The following is a 21538-nucleotide window of genomic DNA, read 5'->3' as shown; positions in this document are numbered from 1 at the left end:
GACATCAGCTGCAGATGTCAGGGAAAAGGATCCTGGGGTCAGGGGACAGAGCCATGTGTGCTCCTGCTACCTTATTTTACAGCGCCACCACCCGCCTTCACAGTCACTTTACCTCTGTAGCCCCCCCCCGCAGCCTTACCACCATGGTCTTCCTGCCCCTTGCTCAATTCCATCTCCTCCTGAATAAGCACAAGGAGACGGTGGCCTGTGTCATTGGGCCCAAGGGTCCCAGACGAGCACCCTGGCAGGGGAGATGGGAAAGCCACCACTGCCAGCAACCCTTGGTCTGGGTGCTGGCAGCCTTGGGCACTGGCCATCCTGGTGCCCCCCTTGGCTGCCACTGTAACTCGTCCAGTGATGGCATCCCCATCGCCTGCAGGGGGGAAGGCAGGAGTCATCAAGTGATGGGGTGTGGGAAGGGTGGGGGTGGCAAGGAGACAGCCCTCAGCAGGGTGGAGGGGGTGGTGGGATCCCTCACACTTACCGCACAACACCTCAATGCCGTGGCTGCCCACTACCATGGGTGGTATCAACACCCGCATGATGGTCTCAGATCCAGGCAGACCCTCTGTCACTGCCTGCTCATAAGGGACACCCTGGCCCATGAGGGCATGCACGCATTTCCAAGTAGGGCCAAAAGAATCATGTCAGCGCTTCAGGGTGGACAACTCCATTTGGGTGGCATGTCCTGGGGCAGAAACCCACTTCACCATCAGGCATCAGAAGGCACAGCAGCGTGTGGAGGCAGAGTTGGTCCTTGCAGCTTCTAGGGTTATGCTCGCATGCTCCACCACCAACTTATACATCAGCACCTTCTCAGCCTCTATCCAATTAGGCTGGTGGTGGTCATCGTGACTGCCAGATGTTGGCAAAGCCATGCCACCGACAAAAGGAGGGATGTGGAGGTGGGGCGAGGCACTGTGGGAAGCCAAAGAACCCCTGGCCCCACCCTATCTCCCCATTTCCATGGTGGACACCAGGCATCAGGAGGAGGCCGTGCAGAGCGGGGAGCCATCTGCAGACACAGGGGGTAGGTAAAGGGGGGTGGGGCACAAAGGTAGCTAGGCCACAGGGCCCCAAGCCCCTTTGGTTGTATTAAAATACACTCTGTAGGTCTTGGCAATCCTGCCCTGCCATGGTGCCCCCCTCCTGCCTCTCTAGCCTCAGCTAGGCTTTGACGCATCCACCTATTGCCACCTCTCTAAGTTTGGGAGGCACTGCGATGGTGAAGAAGGCACCACTGATACTGGGCATGCATCACCACCGTCCATCTGTCAGAGAGCACCTGCTTGGATCATTTCCACCTGGACAGGGCAGCCATCCATGACCTGTGTGAGGAGCTCAGGCCAACTCTCCAGGGCCAAGCTTCCACCCCTTGTGCCATCCCTTGTCCTACAGAAGGTCATGCTCTCCCTCAGGTTCCTCGCCACCAGATCTTTCCAAGGGATTGTGGCTAAGATCCTAGTCCTCAGTTAGCTGCTGCCTGCACAGCTTCCTAGATGCCATCCTGGCCAACCTACACGACCATGTGCGCTTTCCCACACAAGAGAAGGAGCTAGCACCCATCCGGGCAGGGTTCACGGCAGTCGCAGCCTCCCCCAATTTAGTGGACGCTGTGGATTGCACCCACATTGCCCTCATCGCTACCCCGTAGCCATTCACTGCTTTGCAGGCGTATGTCACCCTGAGCCAGGCAACCCAGATGAACAGGGGATGGCCAATGGGACCTCTGGAGGCAGAGGGAGGAGCTTTCCAAAGCTGCCTCCAGAGTTTTGTGTTCTGCCTTTTACTTTTGTTTTGTTCCCCAGAATAGCGGATAGGGTGACAGTGACTTGAGCTAGTAATTCTCATATTCCATTAACAGCAAATATGCTGCTTCATCAGTTTGTGGTTTTGCTTTTGCTGGCAAAGGACATCTGCAGAAGCAGATTTCTTTTTAGTGTTCAGAAACTTGGGCTAAGGAACTGGGTCATGGAAGGAACTGCACGCCCGTAAGGATGGCTGATCCCTCCACGGGGCAATCCCGGGAACCCCCTCACGAAGGGTAGGTGATCCTAGCTTTGAGGGGCCTGGGATAAACTGGAGGTGCCTGGAAACTGGTACATCATTTGTATCAGTGTTTATTGTAATGGTGGTCATTTTCCCCAGTGTGGCCAGCCAGAAGCCTGATGTGCGCAATAGCCTCAACAATGGATTTTTTTGCAAATGGCTTATTAAGCTTGAACTCTTGCTCTTTTCTTTCATTAGCATACCCAAATAAGGCTGAGGTTTCTGGTATCCACTCAGACCTTCCAGGCCTCCATAGTACTAAACTTCCCAAAATTGGCAAACATTGCTTTCCAGTGCAAAAAAAAAAAAAAAAAAAAAACAGGGTCCAACTATGTTCCGTGAACCCATAGAGCCTGTTTCAAGTGTCTTCTCAATCATTCGGAATTGTTGGGAAAACCTAGCTCTGAGCTGACCAGTCTCTCCACGATGCGGCCCCGAACCCGAGAACCCAGCTATTTTTGCAAAGAGTACTCTCCACACCCTGCAGGCCCTCCATGTGGTGTTGGCTGAGGGAACACAGTTCAGGGCTGAGAGCGTGTGACTCCTAAGTCTGTCCAAGCTGATGTATGATGGTTACTAGCAGGATGAGTACCATATGCTCTGCGGGCAGATTACAGCATCTGAGGCGCAAATCTACTTCTCCACCCACCCTCAAACTACACCCAGACATACACACATACACACAAAGACACAGCTGTGGTGAATGAAGACACTTTATTGGAGAACTTTAGGGACAAAGGAATGAAGAGAACCAAAATCCACCTTCATGTAAACTCAGGGGAAATGGGTGTGAATCTCCTGGGATGGCTTCCAAATGGAGTGGAGGGCCAAGAGAGACAAAAGGATGCATACACTTGATGCCTTTAGAAGGCAGGCTTGTTCTGCGGCCAGGGCACAGTGTGATATAGGAGAGCCAGCAGTTGGAGCCAGAGTGCTCCCTGTTGGATTTCCACCTGTGGAATGACAAAACACAAACATGTGCATCCACAACACGGGGCTAACAGCTTCTTGGTGGGCACTGATAGGTCACTCAGGGGTCACCAGTGGCTCCTGGGCGGGCCTCTGCCACAACCGCTGTCGCATCACTGGCAAAGGCTCATGGTACTCAAAACACCCTCATCCGTCTAGCACTCATGTCCAAACCAACAGCAAATGATGGGGCCATGTTGGCATCTTCTCTACAGAAGTTTGCTCCTGCAACAGAATGAATTCAAGGATTGTATGGTTGTCCATTCCACTCTGCATTGGCTCTGCCCACACCGCATAGTGCCCTGTCCTAGGGGAAGCTCGGCAACTGCCTGAACTTCTAGTCCAGTGCAGAGCTGAAACCTTGGGCCCCATTCTCCTGGCAGCTGTCCTAGCCCAGTCCCCACACACCAAATCCCCTTGTGCACAGGGGCAATGGTGGGGGCGGGGAGTCTAGGGCTACTGCCGCTCCTGTTGGCTCTGGTGCAGGAGGTGGCGTTGCTGAGGCGGCTCCCAGTCACAGACAAGGGGGAAGGGGGAAGGAGGTTGGGGGGAACAGTCCCCTGCTTACCTGTCAGTGTGCGGCTGTCCCCTTGGGTCCTGGCTAAGGAGATGGGGGTACCTGTTTGGGTTTAGAACTGAGAGTGGACAGCCACAGAGTGAGGACTTTGTTGTCCTTGTGAGTGCTAAGTGCCCTCTCTGTGTTTTTCCTGCTACCATGGTGCCTCGGTGCTCACTCTTAAGTCCACACGGCAGGGAGCTGTCAGACAGCATCCCTTGCCACGCACCCTACCTTATGAGACTTGGGGAGTCCTAGTTGGGGTTTTTGTAGAGCTGGGTGGCTGTGATTGGGTACTGGGGAGGGGGCTTGGACACCACAGGGGAAGGAGGTGATTAGTCACATCTTTAGTCAGCATCTAGAGCTGCTTGGGGCCTCAAGGACATGGCCACGGCAGTGGGGAGGCACTCCCCCCCCCGCTCTATGGCTGCCTATGGCCTGCGTCACCATTTTTCTTGGCACAACTCTGCGTCTCTGTCAGGGGATGTTCCTAGGTTGAAAGGCATTAGAGAGCAGACTAACTCCAGCCACACCCTTGGATGCGCCCACAATGATGTTGGTGCAGAGCACTGGGCCTGAATTGTGCTGGCGCAAAGCTGCCATGCAGCAGCACCAGGGCCCAGGAGTGGTACGGCAATGCTGGGGCCCTGCACCGGCATAACTGGCCCTTACACTGGCGTATCTCCTAGATACACTGACGTGAGAGTCAGTCGGCTCCCACTCGCCCCCCCTTAACGTTTGCGCTGTAAATATATGAACACTAATATTTGTAATTATATATATTCCAATCTATCGCAAGTGTTTACAGGGAGAATCAGAAAAACCTATGTGCCTTAAGCCTTACATTCAAAGTGAAATTTGAGATCTATTGCTTGATTTTGTTGGCAATGTCAAAATATATGCAGAAATAATGTTTGAATAATGAAAAACCTGTGCTGCCCATAAAACTCGGTAACAAACGTCAAATTCGGGTAATGAATAATCCACTTTATAACAAAAGGCACCCTAACCCCTGACAAGCCCTATTAAATGAATTAAAGTTGCCAAAGCCTATTTGTATAAATGTGACTTTCTCAAGAGGAGTTTAAGCCCCTGATCTGTTGTGTTCTGACATCTGTGTAGGCAACTCAGCCTGTTTAGGAAACAAATGAGTTACCTAGTCTCTGACTTTCTTAATTCACTTTAATGTGCTTTAGGTGATGAGATTTAATTTAGCAATTTCACTCAATAAAACATTACACTTATAGGATCAATGGTCTGAAAATTTAATTCCAGAAACGTAATTGTATTACTTTGCACGTGCAGATCAATAAAATCTATTTGATTGAGAACAGAAAATTGTACTAAAAACCTAACACAAACAAACTGCACTTTTCAGTACAGAAGAGTGAATATCATAAATATATACATCACTGTAACAAATGACACACTATTTTTCATTGTGATAGACTTGAATCAGCATTTTCAACTGCAAGACTTTTCTAGAAATGTTGTTGCTGGTAAGGATTGCAATACATGTGGTACAGTGATAAGTACGTAATAAATCCGGAGTCCGTCTTTGATGAAAATGTATTTTTTCTTCCTTTCTAACTTATCTCAAAACCAATGAAGTAATAAAGTATATCATGCTTCCAAAGCAAGAGACTAAACATATTTGCACATCCAATAATTAAACCAAAAAAAAGCAAGACAGTCCTAGAAATGTTTTTGAAACCCAAAACCAAGTTACCTTGAAAGGTTCAGAAAGCCAATGATATGAATATAAAAGAAATATTTCTGTACAAAGAAAATGTGATGGCATCTTAATTTAGTCTTATTTTCAAGGCTTAGAACTGGCAAAACAGTACTGAAGAACCACAGTCAAATCCTAAGTAAATGTTTAGTACTTACCTTCCTCACAATTTTCTCCTTTGTATCCAGAGTTGCAGGTACAAGAGCCCATGATGCAAATCCCACGGCCCCCACACTGAGGGTCAATGCACTGGGTGTTAGGCACATCACACTCGGTACCTTTCCAACCACTGTAACAGAGACAGCGTCCTTTGGAGTACTGCCCATTCCCACTGCACAATACTGGGCAGGCTGCTGTGAAATAAAACATGACAGAAGACTTAACGCAATCCTTTTCAATCAAGCTTTAGAAGCAAAGGAACATGTAGACAACATGTACTTCAGTTTCTTTTCCTTGCTGCTTTAGTAACTACTTGTGTTTCTGGCCCTTGTTTGTATTGACTTAAGAAAGAATTCAATTTATGTACCTCTTGAACAATCAGGGCCCAGAAATCCCGCAAAACAATGGCATGATCCTGATACACACTCTCCGTTTCCATGGCAATTTCGGGGGCATTCCACCACAGACTCTGAAAGACCGGTAAGAAGAGAAATTCTAATACGCTGCAATCACAGCATTTTACAAAAATGAGATCTTTCTTAAAGCACTTGTCAATGACAGCAAATTAAGACACTTTTAGAAGTGTATGACTAGTTTATTTATTGCCTTTGAGAAAGTAAACATTGCCTAATTTACTTAAATTATGGTTGTAGACTGTTATTACAGTAACTTAAAAAAAGATTTTAATGAAAATATTATAAGCTTTGTGTGTTCATAACAGAGCCTAACATCACATCATAAGCATCTTGTTTTAGCACCAAGAATGAATCTTTTGATATAACTGCACATAATTAAAATAAATTTTCTGTAAAATATTCACAATCTTCAAAGGATTTTTTTTCTTACTGAATATTCACATTAGTTTTTGCTACAGAATACGGGGAATATTAAGCTTACCTATAACAATGGTATTAAAAGACACTTGTTCTGCATTTTTCCCATCATTATAAAAAGCCAGATGCCAGATGCCAGCATCCAAATACTGGATGAAACCTGCTTCGTGAAGACTGACCGATCGGGCCTGTCTGCCTGCTCTCTCTGCCTCAAGAAGGTTGCGCTGTTCCCTTGCAATCAACCTGCTCCCATCCAAAAGTTCAACAAAATCATACTGAAAGGGAAAAATGTGCAAAAGTATATGTAATAAATTAATTTTAAAACGCTCCTTTTTTTTAATACTCATCTCTGCAGAATATAGGATTTTAAAGTTTCCTGAATAAATGTGTCAGGCCCCAGTGCCTGAAGTATTTTTTGCATTTCGTCTTTGAGTCTAACAGTTTCTATAATACCAGCCTACATGCTAATACTCTGACCTGAATGCTGCTATTGGTACACTTACATTTCAGTATATCACATCAACAATTGTTGGTTAATTTTATAGCTTTTTCTAAAGAAAAACCAATAAGTCAAATTAATAGCTTTTTCTAAAGAAAAACCAATAAGTCAAATTGCAGTGTTAAAAAAAACATCGACAGATAATAGAATTATCCCACATTGAGGGGGCCAATTAATAACATTAGAACCAATCCTCCAACAACTCTGGCTAAAACTTCTCATAAGCTGTGAGATTCCTGGGTAGAATGATCTAAGTCACTAATGCTCAGCCTGACATACTTATCAGGTATAATACTGGTCTACTTTAAAGTGTGTTACGTGGATTAATGAGTTTATTTATTTTTATTTATCATTATTCTTATATCCCATTGTCCCAATAGTTCAGCACTAGGGCTCTAATTGTTTGAATTACTTCAGTGTTTCTCAGACTGGGGTCCAGGGATTTTGATGGTTCATGAGGGTATTCCAGGGGGTCTGCAAGTCCTTTGTTAAACCTCCTTGCACCTGTCTGGCCAACATGAAAATGGAGCCTTCTCAGTTTTCTCAGAAAAGAGTGGCTCTATTCCTCAGGAAAGGGAATTGAATCAGCTTCATCCTCTTTCAAAGGCTGACAGAGAGCTGTGGTAACTTGCAGTCAACTTCCAGATCACCTCAGAGCATTATCCTGAAAATGTGCTGACTGGTCACTAGGAACCAATAGTTCAGCACTAAGACTCTAATTGTTTGAATGGCACTAAGGACATATGGCTCTGAAAGCTTTCCAGGCATTTTCCCACCCTCATTCAGTTGGCCTCTAGCTTAAAGTTATTAACCAACAGAGAGTTTTCTTGCACTTTCAAGTGTAAAGTTCCTTTTAATCTAGAAGTGAGACAGAGGTCGTTTATGGGTCAGTTTTACCTGAGGTTCGTTGCTCGCTGGACCCACACTTTCCTGTAGGGAATCTATGCACCAGCAATCTCTAAGCTCCAATCAAGTCCCCACCCCTTTAAATGCTGCTTTGTAATTGGCTTACTTGTAGAGTTTACTGTGAGAGAAAATTCCTCCCTCCAACCCAATTGCCACATAAAAAAGCATTTTAAGAACAACAACAAAAGAACACAAACAAAGACGGAGCAATATGAAAGGGAGAAATCCAACCCTCGGAATTAAAAAAAAAAATTAAATTATTTTTAAATTATTGTATTTTATTATATGTGTGTGTGTGTGTGTGTGTTCTTTAAATTCTTCTCATGTCTCTTAAATTCAAATAAACCCAAAATAGGTTCCAGTGGCACCTAAACAGCATTGCTCTCCGTGCCCACTGAGTGTGCTCTCCTGCTTTTTTGGGGTTTACATATTCAAATTCTTGTTGTCCGCATATTGATTTCTTAACTATCCCAGTTTACAGAAAAGCTTTTTTTTTAGCCAGATTCAGTGTACTACCCACATCTGTTTTGAGAGGGCGCTCTTCTAAAAAGCCCTACACAGAGAGTCTATATGGATGTGGAACTGGTTCTATTGAAACCATGAAGCATGTCTTATTTTATTGTAGAAGATATAAGCAATTAAGGACATTGCTGATTAATCCATTAATTCCTGATACAGACATGCCTGTAGCTAATAAGCTACAATTTCTGCTGGGTGGTTGTGATCCAGCTATCACAGGTTCCAGCAGTGAAATTTATTTTGGGTAGCAGGTACCAGCAAAGGGAGGAGAGCCTGAGGGTCCACAAAGAATTTTAAATAAAAGTGGGATTGGTAAAGTTTGAGAACTACTGAGCTAATTTACATGGAGCTTTTTGAGAGTTCAAATCAATCTTTATTACCACTGATAGCAATAATCATGATTAATTATACAGATAGATTTATATATCTGGTTTCCATCAATGATACAATCTCAGTTTATGCTTACATGGCTCCATATTCTGCATCCAGGCAAGAAAGGGAAACCTATTGCCCAGAGTTGGCCACTCTGTGTTTGTTTGTTTTGAAATAAGGAAACAATTTGGGCACCACATTCAAACCACAGTTTGCTTTTTACATTAAAAGCTTCTTGGGAAGGTAATCTACTGCTATATAAAAAACCTGCAGTCTTCCCTCAAGCTTTGAATCTCACTCAATTGAAATTTCAGCCAAGCCTAGCCTAACTTTATGAGTGATTTAGTGAAGCCAATTATGATTATCAGGATTTAAGTGGTTTTTATATACTGAGCTGTAGAAGAAGCCCCTGAACAGAATAAAACTGACAACCCTTTCGGTAGGCAGAACTGAAAGAAGGGAATGCTCCTTCTTTACTCAGTAAAAACACCTAGCATAATGTTTGCTTCAATACATCTGATCCATTATTGTTCACTATCTAAAAAAGAACATAGCACAAAACTACCCTTTAGCAAACTGACTAGTATTTAATCTGATTAGTATGGACAGATGTCACTCTTTCAGTGACTGGCTGAACAAAATAAGCATTCAAGAAAACCTGCAATTGCAATGTTTAACACTACCGCTTTTTCACAGGTTCACTGCTTATATAAAATCCAGTGTCCTCACTGCTAACAAGTATGTTTTAAACGAGTAGCTAAGTACAAATCATTAATTTTCTTACATACATATGGATGTATGTCAATGAGCAATAAAGGTTATTATTATAATACATATGGATACTCACAGTTACAAATCCTTAATTATACTATTGTTTACTAAGGTGTGCTATATATTCTGGTTAGTGTCACATAACAGGATTATTAAACAAATCTAAGGAAGAGATAAAACAGGTCTCTGAAAATGCGGGCAAATGCGGGGAAATGCAGGAGGAGAGCGAGGCAACCTCTGATGGTCGAAAACGGCATGCATAATCCAAACAAAGACCTGAAGTCATCGCAAGAGGAAGAAGGGGCCGGGGAAGGTGTGGTACTCGTGATCCTTGTTTGTTTTCCAGTTTGGAAACCCATAAAATTTTTATGAACAGTGATGTCATCCTGAATGGTTGTGACATCTAAACTCAAACACTACCCACAGAATAGAAAGAATCTGCATGCTCATAGAGTTCCAAAACCACGAGTCACAAACAGCAAGCCTGCTAATAAAACAAGCGCACCCATTTTATTCAATCATGCTGTGAAATCCATTATACATATAGTGAATACATGCACCCCTGCTTGAAGTTGTGGACAGCATAACAGAATAGCATCATATAGTTTCAAAAAAGGTGCCTCAAGTATGCCCACAGAAAGTATGTATCTGAAGCATCTGAAATATAACTCCTTCATGCAAGCCCCTCTACATGGATGTCGCTGGATGGCTCTACTGCTACAGGTGAAATTGGCGGCTACAGATATATTTTTTGAAATTGTATATGCAAAAATGTTTTAAATGGTTTCCATCTGCATGGTAAAGCTACATACAGTACAGTCTTAAGAAGAGTTACATCTTTCTAGGCCCATTGACTTTAATGGATTTAGAAGGGTGTAACTCTGCTTAGGACTGCACTGTTGGGTACAATGGATAAATGTGGCTCTCTCACATTTGTTCATTATTTCCCCCTTTAAGCTAAGTCATTCGTTATTTCTTAAAGTCTCTTTAAATAAACACATTGATTGGCTGGTTGCAATGAAACTGACATTTTAAGAAAGTGTCACAAAGACTTGCAGACTACCATTGATTGTTTCTGAATGGACAGCCACTATCAATTACTTCTGGTAGATTTATTTATGATACCTGAGAAGACAGAGAACTGTGCGGCACAGATTGTTCTGACACAGGCAGAGAGACCAGTGGCTGTCATTGTACAACATCTGGGAATATGGGTAAAAAGTCAGGAGAGATGTTTTAAAAATAATTTCTAATGAGATCATAGCCAAAATGTATTATAGCAACAGTTATATAAGGCTGATTAGTAATGTACGTAACATAAACTAATGAAACGGTACTAATGTGTGATTTTAGTTAAATGCAGAATCACATACATTCTCAAATGTAATTTTGGGTCCCAGTTCCTATTAAATCATTGTCCCTATTTTTGCCTTTGGGGGGATGTCATTTAAAATTTTTGTTAGTGAGAACTGCCAAAGCTGTAATTCTTCAGGATTCAGCTCCTTCCTGAACAAATTTGATTTCTGATTTGAGAATGCATTTCTCTTACCTCTAACACAAATACATGTTAATGCACATGCATGAAAGTTAAACTGCAATTCTTTATCGAGCCTATCATTTTACACACTGCAGCTGCAGGTTGTATATTCTGAACTATTAATTGTACAACTAATCACCTTCTTTGGGTTCTTTAACTTTCACTAATCAAGCTTCCCTTGGCCAATGAAACGTCTGAACCAATCTGTCTCCTCTCCACACTCTGGCCTTTTGTGCACGGCTGTTTCCCTCGCGGTGACCCCTCCAATGACTTTGGGTCTTTGTTTGGATTATGCATGCCGTTTCCCACCATCAGAGGTTGCCTCACTCTCCCCCTGTGTTTCCCCGTGTTTTGCCCACGTTTTCAAATTCGAAATAAAACAGGTCCCTGAAAATGTGGACAAACGCAGGGAAATGCAGGGGGAGAGCGAGGCGACCTCTGACAGTCGGAAACGGCATGCATAATCCAAACAAAGACCCGAAGTCATCGAAGGGGTGACAGCAAGGGAAACAACCATGCATAAAAGGATTGTGACAAAACAACATTCACAGTAGCCTCATTGTGTCATGGGGGGGGGGGAATCTTTCTGCCACCTACTTAGGTCCAGAGAGGAAATTTCAAATACTTGTTCATTGCTTTCATTACCCATTCAGGAATTTCAAAGAACAAGGAGACCAGCTACGTCTAAGCATTTCTTCTGTGGCAGAAGTTCTGACCCTACCCAATCCAGCAGGGCTGGGCCCCACTGGCTTCCTAGTAACTGTCATTATCACTTAGACATAATATATACAATAGACAGTGAAAAAATAATTTAAAAGAGAATTGAAATCCTGAGCCGCAACATATTTTTTAGATGTAAGTAGATGTTTTCAAACTCGCCCCTTGCTTTCAATGAAAATAGCTCTTACTTGAGTATGTGAAGGTGGTAGGCCTTTCCGACCATAGACTCCAATCAATGCATCTTTCTGAAGGGAGATATTGAATTTTAGAAACTGTGGCTGGTCAATGAAAAGCTGTGACCTCCAGAAGATCCCAGGAGGAACCTCTTGTGTTGATCTCCGGCCTATATCAAGTTCTCCGGAATCTATTGTATTGTTTTCTTGTGCAAATCCTCCTAATTTTCCTAGGAGAGTAAAAAATGTATATTAAGAGATCAAACATTTGTTTAATTCATTCTTTAAATAAGCAGTCAAATATTTAGACTGATTTTAATTGAAATGTTACTTCAGACTCGTTCAGAGAAAGCTAATTATCCCAGGGAATTTCTCTGAAGAACTAGCTCCACAAGGGCAGCTTACACAAATATCTTCAAAGTCAAAATCCCATGACTTCCCCCAGGTATATTTTTAAGGGAAGTGTTGTAAGATATACTCTCATTCTGATCACTCTTGACCTATTTTTTTAAAAATAAAGGATGTACCTTGTTAAGCAGGATTAACACTGGTGTTTATCATTCACTCTAAACACACAGTAAGCTTACAATTGAAAATTAAGATGAAATGGAATATACAGCTCTGCAGACAAACTCTTATATAAACAGCTAGCAAAACAATCAGTGGGACTGATAAGTCCAATTTTACGCTACATTAGGTAGTACAGCATTCATTTACACATCAGGAATGCTCTCTCGAGTATTTTCAAAATGTAGTCAGTTCACTGAAAAAGAATTATATAAAACCTTGTTTATCTAAGGCTGTTACCGCACTAGGTATTCCCAGCGATGTATTAAGAGTTTGAAAATGTTATAAAAAATACTGTTCGCACTTTCTATGTATTCCCACCAATGTATTAAGAGTTTGAAAATGAAAAAAAAAAATGTTCGCACTTTGTTTGGCCCCTTTAGCTGTGAAGACATCTTCCAACCATTTTTTAGCCGTGGCATCCAAAAACCCTTTTAAAGTGATGTTTTTTATAACATTTCCAAACTCTTGATACATCGCTGGGAATACCTAGTGCGGTAACAGCCTCAATGAGTGACACAATGCATGAGTGTGCGCATGCACACACACACACATAAATTGCAGAATTTGGAACAGTGGTTTTATCAGTCCCATTTTACACTGATATAAACAAAATATTTTGGATATATTAAACTGTGACTGATACTATACTTCACATGCTTCTTTTTTAAACACGAAACAAACAGAACATTTCAAGCTATAACCCAGTCATGTGAACTAGTACTCTCAACCACTTTATTTATATTGCTCTCTTAATGCTGCAGATGCAGTTAAAATTCTTTTTTGTACATTACATCTTTACGTCTCCCTTGAAAACTAGTACTATGATTCCTAGACACAGAATTTTTCTGGACTCTAGTCTATGATTATATCTGTCCTCTACTACTACCCAGCACAGTTAGTACAGTCAGTGATGTGCAGTGATTAGAGTGTTGGCTTAGTATCTGGGACTTAAGGCCAAATCCCCACTGGATTTGTTGAGTGACCTTAGGCCAGTCACTGTCTCAGCCTACCTATGTTATAGAGTTCTTGTGAGGATAAACTGGAGAAGGGGAAAACAGAGCATATTGACCTGCACTCCTTGGAGAAAAGATGGGATAAAAATGTACTAAATAAACAACATTTTACTCTCTGGTTTTCCCACTTACTTTAATTGCTTAGCAGAGTGTTGGTGAAACATGTTAACAATGTGCTTTTATAAATGTGCTTACCATCAGTTTTCAATTTCTTGGTGTTTATAAACTACATCAAAAAGCTACATTGAGCAGAACCTACATCTGATTTTCAAATGCCCCGTTTCCCTACAGAGCTATAATATCCACCAGTGTGAACTTCATGATGTTTTTTGTATTACTGCTGAATATCCCCTTAACATGAATGCATTGGCATACAATGGCTAGCATACTGCAGACTTTTAAAGATACTGGGTTTGCTCCTGTGATTTGCCTCTGCAAAGGGTGGACTCTTGCTCCAGTGAAGGGAGTGAGGCTGTGAAGGAAGAAGTCTTGCTCCAATGGAAGAAGCTTCCTTCCTCCAGAGCCCGGTCCCTCACTTAGCAGAAGCATATGACAAGATCCAACCCATGCAGTCTGGAGGTCAGTCCAAGGTATCACTGCCAACATCAGACCTATTGTTTGTGTCCAAGAGTTCTGGAAACTGAGATGGACATAGCAACATTTCACAGCAGAGAACAAAACAGTGCCTGTATCTTAAACGAGATAATGTTTGTTCAAGAACATATTGAATAACCTGAAGCACATAAAAATAATACAGAAATGCTCCTGGCATTATTGGCGTCTCCTAATATACTAACTGGTTTCTTTAGATGGAGTGAATGGCTGAGGGCACTAAGGCTGACAACAAAGAAATCAGCTCTCTCTCTCTCTCTCTCTCTCTCTCTCTCTCTCTCTCTCTCTCTCTCTCTTTTTGCCTCCTGACTTTCTCATACACTTCTCTCTTCACAGACATGTGTCAGTTCATGTTTAAACTTGTCAGTGTCTGTCCCTACAAGGCCGGTTCCCACCAAGCCAAGTGTGCTTTTCCCCCCAAGCATAAAGTACTACACATTGGAAAAATATTATCTACCGTATACATATGCAAATATGCATCCCAAATCGACTGTGACTACTCGGGAAAGAGATAAGGCTGGGGTGGAGGGTGGCGCAGCAGACAGCTCAGTAGAAACATGAATTCTCAAGCAGTGGAAAGGGAATGTATGTTGCAATCTGCAAAGGGGCTGGCGAAATTAAAGCGAAGGCAAAGTAAAGCAACAAGGTGTGTTAACTCAGTTAAAAAAGTAAAAGAGTATCAAGCTTTATAAAAAACATGAGCGTTGTAGAGAGAATGAATAGGGAGAAAATATCAGCAACTTGCAAAAAATGCAAAAGTTAGCATTTTCTACTCAGTATTCATTTTCTAAAGACCTGGTGAGACATAGTAATGCAAGTGGCTGTTTACCAGCCATGGCAGGTCTTTTTCAAATAATTTGGAAATAATTTGGCTGCTCTGATTGGAACTAAGACAGGCAGTGAAGTCTTTCTGATCAGTGAGGGGAGGCACTCTGCACATGTTCAAATGTACTTTTTCTTTTCGCCTTTTGCCTATGCATTTGTGGAGCAGCTCCAGAGGACCTAATTCATTACACCTTATTCTGTCCTCTTCACACAGAGCTCAGACCTAATTTTTTTCTAAAGGGCCTAAATCTTTCTCCAGATCCAGAGAAGCTTCTCTTTCTCCTATCAGACACCAATCCTGATGTTTCCTACAAAGTGTCACTCTTTGCTTTAGCAGCTAAAAAAATCCAAGCTAAAGCTGTTTTTAATCAGGGAACTTAACATATTTAAATACTAGTTTCTTGTGGGTCAGACTGTTTTAAAGTTATTTTAATGTTGTTTTAATGTTATTTTAATGTTTTGCATGGTGGATTGTGATGGCCTTTGGCCGCAGACAATAAACGTGATCACTATCACTACTTTATCTTCCCAAATTCATCACTGGAGTTTGAAAGAAAATCCTGGGTTAAGCCGTGGTGAGTTCTTGGTACAAAGTAAGTAATTCTCAAGAAAAATTCTAAAAGGCTGGTTTGTTGCAGCAAAAAAGAAAAAAGGGGAAAAAAAGAATCTTCTGCTACATTAAGTGACTATTACATTTATTGTAGTATAAGCTTGATTATCAAAAGTTTTTTTCACTAAATGCATGATGTGAATCTTTGCACAGCAGATAAAGACAGGAAAAACTGGGAACAATGGGGTTAACAGGCCATGAAAACCAAAAGATGTTTTCCATGAATTAATATGGTGCTGTTTAGGAAGTAACAGTGGAAAGGAGGAGGACAACCGAACCTTATTTGAGGTGACAAAATATCAAAAACAGCACTTGTCCTTGCCTAAATACTAACAGGGAAGGAGTCAGCTGGCCTGCTCTTGTAGAGAGAGATGCCTGGCAATGGGTGGGAGGGCTGTGTGTGTGTGTGGGGGGGGGGGAGACAACATCCTGGGAGAGAAAATTTAAAGATTTATAAGGCCTAATCTACTTACAGGAAGTTTTTACCATAGAGTTCCTGGCAATTCCTAGAGCTACCCAGAGTGACAAACAGCCCAACCCTGAGCCTAAAGGACAAAAGTCCTTTGGAAGCCAGGAAGGGGCTGTGCTGGCATTTGGGCCCACTGCGCTGGCATTACTTATGCCACTCAGGATGAGCTGGATGCCGGTGGGGAGGGTCAGACGGAGGTCTCCTGGCGCTGCCATGGATACCAGCTGGGCCTTCTGCCTGCATCCCACCGCCACAAAGGCCCGGGCTGGCATCCTGGGGGGCGTACCCGGGCGTACAGTGGGCAGAGCTGCCAGTAGGCCCAGCACACCGGCGGGGAGAATGGCGTTGCTGTGGCTGCTTTTTTTACAGGCACAGCCTTGCTGTTCTCAATGAGGCAAAATGCCCCATTTAAAATTTTAAAAGCTGGCAAAAGGCTTTTTAAAGCCTTTCGGTGGCTGGGAAATGGGTTTGGAGGCGCCACTGTAGTGGTACAGCCACATTGTCCCCAGCCGCCAAAAGGTAAGGAATGGGCTGAAAGTGTAGCTCTTGGAATCGCCAGAAAATGTATGGTAAAACTGGAAGTTTTACCAAGAGTTACTCTTTGTCACTTCTGATTAGCTGTGGGAATTGCCAGCAACTCTATGTTAAAAACTTCCTTTAAGTACACGAGGCCTTATTTTTCTTTTTAATTTTTCTCCCTCCACCACTTCGAGTAGCAGTGGTAATTGGACCTGGGGGTGGGAGATCCCCCGTCCCCACTGGAGCCTTAGCAGCCCTACTTTCTTGGGAGGGAGTTATGCCATTTCTGTGCTACCGAGGAAAAGGCTCCCTTACTGCATTTCTCAGAGTATCAAATCAAGTTTTATATGTGCCCCGTGGTGCAGAGTGGTAAGCTGCAGTACTGCGGTCCAAGTTCTGCTTACAACCTGAGTAGGATCCTGATGAAAGTTGGTTTCAGGGAGCCGGCTCAAGGTTGACTCAGCCTTCCATCCTTCCGAAGTCGGTAAAATGAGTACCCATCTTGCTGGGGGTAAAGGGAAGATGACTGGGGAAGGCACTGGCAAACCACCCCATAAACAAAGTCTGCCTAGTAAACGTCGGGATGTGACGTCACCCCATGGATCAGGAATGACCGGTGCTTGCACAGGAGACCTTTACATTTTTAAAAATGTCATATTTTCAAATACAAATCATAAAACGTAGGGGAGTACTAGTCCAGAAGTCTTTGCACCGTGGCCCATATTGAAGTTATGACGGATAAAACTAGTTCTGGCTTCTGGATAAACCGCGTTGCTAAATATATGCTAAAATTACTCAAATAGTTAATACTGCTATATTTTAACTTCTTTCTATCTTTAACAATTGTATGGTTTCATAATTTTATTTCAATATTTACATTTGAATACACAGCAATAAAAAAGCTAATTATTTGAATCTTGAAAATATAATGCAATAAAGCTTGAGTATGATAATTTCAAAGGTGCATTTAAACATTTATTAGAGCAAAAAATGTTCTTACATTGCAATCTTGTGCAAAGTTACTCCAGTCTAAGCCCATTGAAACCTAGGGATTTAAACTGGAGTAACTCTGCATAACATACCACTGTTAAAGTAGAAAGTCAGATCAAAGCTGTGGCAATGTTATTTACCAAATGGTTAGACTGATGTTTAAACAAATCAACAGAAGAAATTAATATAGTTGAACTAATAATACAGAATGAATTCAGTATAATTTACCAAGACATTAAAAGATTAACAGTGATTTCTGCAGTACAACCTAATATAATTTCAAGCTTTCATGGGCAGTTTTAATGAGAATATCAAAGAAAAATATTAGATTCATAGGCAATCAGTAACACAACATTCAATTGCATGGCATAACCTTGGATTCATATTTCCCACAGTGAGATATCTGGGATGACACAATATATTTTTTAAAAAATAACCAATACTATTTCCTACCACTACTGTTAAGTACTACAGCCATCACAGCTCAATTGAATTTTTTTTTAAAAAAATCTTCCTTGGAAATATTCTTATAAAAATAAACAACCTAATTATGAAGCTGTTTAATTAGATTTAAGCAGTATTAGAATGTTGTACCCATGACATTTATGGAAAATAATGTTTATCTTAATTAACACTTAATCATCACTATGTTTCAACTTCTAATAATTGGAGAATTATGTTCAGTTTTGGGCACCACAGTTTAATAAGGATGTTGACAAGCTGCAACAAATCCAGAGAAGGGCAATGAAGATGGTGAGGGGTCTGGAGACCAAGTCCTATGAGGAAAGGTTGAAGGAGCTGGGTATATTGAGCCTGGATAGGAGATGTCTGAAAGGTGATATGATAGCCATCTTCAAGTATCTGAAGGGCTGTCATATAGAAGATGGAGCGGAGTTGTTCTCTGTTTCCCAGAAGGCTGGACCAGAACCAACGAGTTGAAATTAAATCAAAAGAGTTTTTGGCTAAATATTAGGAAGAACTTCCTGACAGTTCAAGCGGTTCCTCAGTGGAACAGGCTTCATTGGGAGGTGGTGGGCTCTCCATCTTTGGAGGTTTTTAAGCAGAGGCTAAATGGCCATCTTACAGCAATGCTGATTCTGAGAACTTAGGCAGATCATAATAAGGAGCGCAGGAAGGGATGAGTCAGTGCTCGGCTCTCATGGCCCTCTCTTGCATGTCCAGGGTAATGCCAATCACCACCTTGGGGCCAGGAAGGAATTTTCCTTCAGGCCAGATTGGCCAGGGATCCTGGAGGTTTTTTGCCTTCCTCTGGGCATAGAGCAGAAGTCATTGGGGGAGTGGAGGGAAGGTAGTTGTGAATTTCCTGCGATGTGCAGGAAGCTGGACTAGATGACCTCTGAGGTCCCTTCCAGCTCTATGTTTCTATGATTTTTAGTACATCACAGAAAAGAAATGTCTTGGATGATTATTTTATTTTGTATTGCTATAAGGTATAGAATAATAGACAACATCTAGAACGTACTAGAATGTTTATTCACGTTGTGGAGTTGCAAAAGATTTGTGCATTTTTGTCGAGGCATGGGGCAGGTAAGGTGTCATAAACTGCTGGGAATGTTATTAATGCGTTACTTTTGTAGCAAAGATAAATTGGCTGGAATTTAACATTAAGTACATGTCAATATTGTTCTTCTGTATAGTGAAACTAAAATGTCTGAAATTACTTCGTTCTTGCAGTCATATCGATGACAAAAGGAAGCTTCTGGGTACAGCTATGATTTTGGGCTGCTTTGATTAACACAGATTGGTATATTGCTATGGTTTCGTCTAAAGTGTTACCTGGTGACACATAACAAAAGCCTGAATGCTCCTTGACAGCTCTGCTGGAGTTTGGTGAAAGACCTTTAGGCTTCAGAGATGAACAGAGACAAAACTAGAAGCAGTGGCAGTTCAAACTGGAGGAGACAAAGAACAGTGAGTGGCTAGCTAGAGTTATCTACAATGAAGGCATCATTTGGGTGCAGTTTTTGTCTTTAAAACTTTGATGCAGGATTAATGGTTGTACTGCCTGCTTCAGGACTGTACTTGATTCCACAATTCTTTCCTTTTAGTTGTAAATAAAACAAATATTACAAAGACATCACACGTCTCCAGTGCTCTCTCTAATTCAAAGGAAACTAATCCTGATTTCATTCAATTTCTCCGGAATAAGCCTTGGGGCTTGTGTCTTCCTTCCCTTTCTAGTTTGCGGCAAACTGCCAGTACAGCCAAACTAGTAACTATGAATTATGACTGCCCTGGTAAACAGGATTATGAATCACAACCAGTCCAAAGTTTGCACTTCTAGTTTGCAGGGCAAACAAAGTTTGTTAGTGCAGATGTAATACTAAATAGCAAATTGGAAATGGAGGGGAAAATGTAGAAAGCACAGAAAGAAGAGATGGGAATGCATAAACTTATTCCATGCTTTTTTCCCCATGTTGCATCTAATAATAGATATGTTTGAACCAACCCTCCATAGCATTACTTCTAAACTTCTCCTAGCATGTGGAATTCTATGTGTGTCTTCCATTGTGGATGTCTCACAATGGTCAAGGGCAAACTTCAAGCTCCAAACTTCAAGTTACTTAATTCAACCTTTTACATTTGTGAACCAGTGAATTACATTATATCAAGGGAAATGTACTTATGCAATATTCTGAATTAACCCCATGGAATTGTAAAACGAATGTAAAATTACCCAATGAAGAGTAATATTTGAAAGAGAGAGCACAATACCACTGCAGCTTCTCAAGTAGATGTTCACAATGTGATTAGTCATAAAGGGGGGAAATCACAAAAAACTAGGGAGGACTGTTCAGACAATTCTTTTTTTCCTTTTTTGCAGTCAAGTCACAGCTGACTTATGGCAACCCTGTAGGGTTTGCAAGGGAATAGACGTTTGGAGATGGTTTATCGTCTGCCTCTGCATCTTGATCCTGGTATACCTTGGAGGTTTTCCATCCAAATATTTGCCAGGGTCAACTCTGCTTAGCTTCTGAGATCTGGCAAGATCAGGCTAGCCTTGGCTAAATTTTGCAGAATGCAGCCCTTATTAAGTAATTACTATGACTGGTTTCTGCATTGTCACTAATCTTTATTTGGTGACAATCTGAACATGTGAACATATGGTGTAAGTTGATTCAGTACTAAATTGAACTAGGTCACAACCAAATCAGAATGAAAATGTTTGAATTGCAAATCAAATAAAAATCAACTCTGACAACAGAACATCATCTAGTTAATCATCTAGTTTGCCATACCTCAGTAACAGACATGGTCAGTTGCCTGCCAGCAGGGAGACTGTAACTGATGACAGACAAATGGCCTCACAATCAACACTGCAGCCGCAAGCCAAGCCAACAGCCAAATAGTTTCTGTATCCACAGCACAGGTACTGTGGAGAGTTAACTGCACCAGGAACATGGTGCATGGAATGTGAGGATCTAACTGTGAGGGAGCGTGTCCCCTGTTGGCACATCTGGCTAACCACTGGGTCAATTGGGATGATGTGCTGTTTTACTATGGGGAACTGGCAGTATTGGCATTTAACAACCCTTCTGGTCTGAACTCACTCTGGCTGCTATCTTCGTTGCAACACAACAAACCAACTACACCCCTGAATCAGCTGCAGTTTTATAAGTTGGACAGGAAAGAACCAAGCTCCTGACAGGGGGAAGGAGAGGACAACATAATGGATTTCCTTACATAGTACCTATTCTAGTACAAATGGTATCAGCTTGGGTGGGGGGGCAACAAAAGGGGACCAACTGTTGACCCCAAACAACTTGAAACTGGTCCAGAATAACTGCTATATGGTTTTAAAAAATCTAAAAGTTAAAAAAATCTAAATCATACATAGTTTATGCATGGTTCTTCATCTTGTTATATGTTCACATCTTTAGGGGTAGAGTCCCAGTAATGAGTGTCATCACATTTATTTATTTGTTTATTTGTGTGTGTTAAGTGCTGTAAGGTCATCTTGAGTCAGAAGCGACTTGACAACTCAATATCCTCCAAAACATCCTATCTTTAACAGCCTTGCTCAGGCCTTGCAAACTGAGGGCCGTGGCTTCCTTTATAGAGTCAATCCATTTCTTGTTGGGTCTTCCTCTTTTCCTGCAGCAGTCAACTTTTC

At 42.0% G+C, this 21538-nt stretch overlaps 1 protein-coding gene across 8 annotated transcripts in view; it reads right to left on the bottom strand.

Moving 5' to 3' along the window:
* The window catches only part of TENM3 (teneurin transmembrane protein 3), a 469013-nt gene that overhangs the window by 122687 nt on the left and 324788 nt on the right, over positions 1 to 21538 (bottom strand). For all 8 annotated transcript variants that reach the window (XM_056855868.1, XM_056855869.1, XM_056855871.1 and 5 more), the window contains 4 exons: positions 11811 to 12025; positions 6363 to 6573; positions 5833 to 5934; positions 5465 to 5659 (listed from right to left, as the gene is read on the bottom strand). In XM_056855868.1, coding sequence (XP_056711846.1) covers positions 5465 to 5659; positions 5833 to 5934; positions 6363 to 6573; positions 11811 to 12025 — 723 coding nt within the window. The remainder of the gene's footprint in view (positions 1 to 5464; positions 5660 to 5832; positions 5935 to 6362; positions 6574 to 11810; positions 12026 to 21538) is intronic.

Source organism: Euleptes europaea, chromosome 9 (genome assembly GCF_029931775.1).
Source record: "Euleptes europaea isolate rEulEur1 chromosome 9, rEulEur1.hap1, whole genome shotgun sequence".
Taxonomy (NCBI): Eukaryota; Metazoa; Chordata; class Lepidosauria; order Squamata; family Sphaerodactylidae; genus Euleptes; species Euleptes europaea.
This window is presented reverse-complemented; position numbering and strand designations above follow the sequence as displayed.